General features: G+C 39.5%; 1 protein-coding gene across 1 annotated transcript; it reads right to left on the reverse strand.

Moving 5' to 3' along the window:
• Positions 1-1255: 1255 nt before the first annotated feature.
• LOC111473011 (uncharacterized protein At1g10890-like) lies at positions 1256-1912 on the reverse strand. The gene has a single exon (XM_023118605.1). The coding sequence runs from the start codon at positions 1910-1912 to the stop codon at positions 1256-1258; it is 657 nt and encodes a 218-aa protein (XP_022974373.1).
• Between the last annotated feature and the right edge of the window lie 1219 nt (positions 1913-3131).

A 3131-nucleotide genomic window follows, 5' to 3' on the forward strand; every position in this document is an offset into this window, starting at 1 on the left:
ACTTAAATTGAGAAATTGGACATCATACAAACCTTAATTGCCTTAAATAAGGTCAAATTTAACTCTAGGAGAATCTAAAACATAGGGAACGATGTCCAAAATGCTAAATCGAGTCGGATAAGCTGTATTTGAGCCGAGGAGCTGTCGAGCCGCACCGATGGAGTCTTGTGATTGAGGACAAGAAAACACATTGGTGGGAGGAGCTGATTCGCGCACGGGTCGTAAATCGAGTTGATGCATGGGTCTCGAGTCACTCTCACAAGTCACCTTCTCAAATTGTGCGTCTGGGCCTTGAGTTTGTAAACGAGCTTAGTGGCTACTAGGCTAGAGTTTCGAGTTACTGCAGATTGATTGGGCTCAGGGTGTGAACTGTTGTCTTTGGATGCAAGGGCGCTGGGGTGGGTGTCCAACCCGGATCCAGATCTGATGGATTCCTTCTCTTTCACCCAATAGTCACATGAAAGTTCTGATCGTCTCTCTCTCTTCCTAAATTTTCTCCGACATCGTTCCTCAGTTTGACTTTCAACTCTCGTGGCCTTTTGCTCTCTTTTTCTTCCACTCTCACGCGTCACAAGTCCTCGTAAGTACCTACAAACGCAATTCCATCGATATCTAAGTCTTCCAAAACTCGGGTCTCATTGGCGACGAAGGAAAACGTTACAGTGTGGTACGAAATGTGAGTGACATACCTTCGGTGTACACGGGGCGTCCATGTTAGCAACAGGAGAATAGGAACAGGAGAACAGAAAACGAGAAAGAACAGATAAATTGAAAGAAATCTCACCGTCTATTGAAGAATGAAATTTGCTATTATATAGCGTTACATAATCAAATTCATATGACTAAATCAAATCTAATTCAAATGACTAAATCAAATCTAATCCAAATAACTAAATCAAATCTAATCCTAACAATCTCTCCCTTAAACTGAATAGTAATCATTTTATATTTACAGCCAGACTTCTAAGATAATTTCATCAATTCACATGTGCCATTTCTGTTTATTACTCCACATCCATGGCTTGCCTTTGTTTCTCACTCCTCAATGCGTTTCTCACTCTTCAATGTATCTTTACTCTTCAATGTATCTTTAAATTAATGTGTCTTCAAAGTTTAATAGTTCTGTAGTGATAAACATGGTCGAGTGTGCTTCATCCTCTTCTTTACAAAAAACTTCTCTTATTGCATGGTCTCTCATTCAGACTGCTTCATCATCTTCTTCACAAAAATCTTCTCCTATTGCATAGTCTCTCATTCAGACTGGTGGTCTCTTATTCCTCGCCTTATTCGAGCTAGGAGAGCTTGCTTCAGCCAAAGAGACAGAGGAAATATTTTCCTCTATAGTATTTTCATCTGCGGCTTCTATATCATAACTCAAACTCTTATCATCTAAATTAGTTCTCCGAGCTGCTTGCTCTTTTTGTCTCTGAACCAACGCGAGCTCACGATATAGTTCTTCTTCCTTCCACTGCAACTCCAGAGCTAATCGTCGCTTAGCTTTTTCTACTCTTCTCCTATTCTCTTCCAGCATTTTATCTAGCTCTTCTCTCTCTTTCCGTGCTTGTTCTTCTTTTTGTCTTGTAACGGCTTCTTTTTCTTTCTCAAGCTGCACATCAACATCATCATACAACTTCTTGCGACCTTCCTTTATTCGCCTCTGTATTTCTAATTTAATCTCTTTAGAGTTTAGCCTTTCTTCAACATTCTTCTGAATTAATTCTTCCACCCTACTAGATGCATCTTCTTCTAACTTCTTTTTGCCGTCACAAGTGACCTCCTTCTCTTTTATCTCCTCTGCTTTTTCTACCTTCGTCGCCACATTCTGGACCTCCAAGTCTTCATCTTCTAATTTCAAACATTTGTCAACCAATGACTTTATCTTTGCATGAACTGAGAACATGCTACTCGCCATCATTTGTGTGTTCATTATCAGGCCCATTTGTTGATGATAGATTCTGTAGGTTCCTTCTTTGATTAAGATCACGAAGTGCGTCTCCTGTAGCTTCCTTATGCTTAGCAAATTGTTGGTGAGATTGGGGACATAGTAGACATTTTGTCACGACTTGTGTGATACCTTCAACTTCGAATCTAACACTGCCTCTTCCTTCAACTACCAATTTTGAGCTATTTCTACACCTGATAGTATGTTTGAAACTTTCGTCAAGCTCAACGAACCATGTTTTGTCCCCTGTCATATGATTTAAGCACTTGGAATCGAGAAACCAAATGCCTTCTTTTTCAACTTTACTTTTCTTTGTGTACGCCATCAATAGCAGTTCTTCCTCCTTGTCTTCTTTTTCTATGCCTGGAAATTCAAATTGGTAATGTCTTTACTTTCCACATCGAAAACAGTTGATGGTCGACCGGTTCACAAAAGATCTACCTCCTCCCCATCCTCTAGTGTAACCGCTTCATCTCTAAAATGTCCCTCTGTCTCTTCCTTGTCCATACCTTGGTACATTCTCCACCTGCACTCTTCCTTGTCCATAACTTGGTACATTCTCCACCTGCAGAACCTACTCTTCACTCTTCTTATCAATCACCTTTTGTTCATGTACAAGCAAAGATGCCTATAATTCATCGACTGTTAATTGGTCAATGTCCTTGGATTCTTCAATTAAGCATACTACAGAGTTGAATTTATCGGTGAGACTTCGAAGTATTTTCTCAACAATTTTGACATCTGACATATCTTCTCCGCAATTCCTCATGTCATTAGCAATAAACATAACTCTTGAAAAATACTCAGAAACACCTTCTCCTGCTTTCATCTCTAAAGTTTCGAATGTTATGCGAAGTCGTTGTAGCTGGGCTCGCTTCACTCTAGCATTTTCTTGATACTTGAGTTTCATTGAATTCCACAATTGCTTGGAAGTATCCTTTTGAATGATAGTTTTCAAAATACTCCTATCAATGAATTGAAAGAGATAATTCTTTGCTCTGAGATCTTTAAGCCTTCGCTTCATTGATTTTCTTTTGGCGGGCTACACTGAGTGCTTCGTTTCTTTTTGGTTCCTCGAAACCAGATTGAATAGCAATCCAATATTCAATATTCCTTGGAACGCAAGAGATTTTCCATGACCAAACTCCAATGCTCGTAGTCTCCATCGAATTTAGGAACATATGTTGTA

Source organism: Cucurbita maxima, unplaced genomic scaffold, assembly GCF_002738345.1.
Source record: "Cucurbita maxima cultivar Rimu unplaced genomic scaffold, Cmax_1.0 Cma_Scf00097, whole genome shotgun sequence".
Lineage (NCBI taxonomy): Eukaryota > Viridiplantae > Streptophyta > Magnoliopsida > Cucurbitales > Cucurbitaceae > Cucurbita > Cucurbita maxima.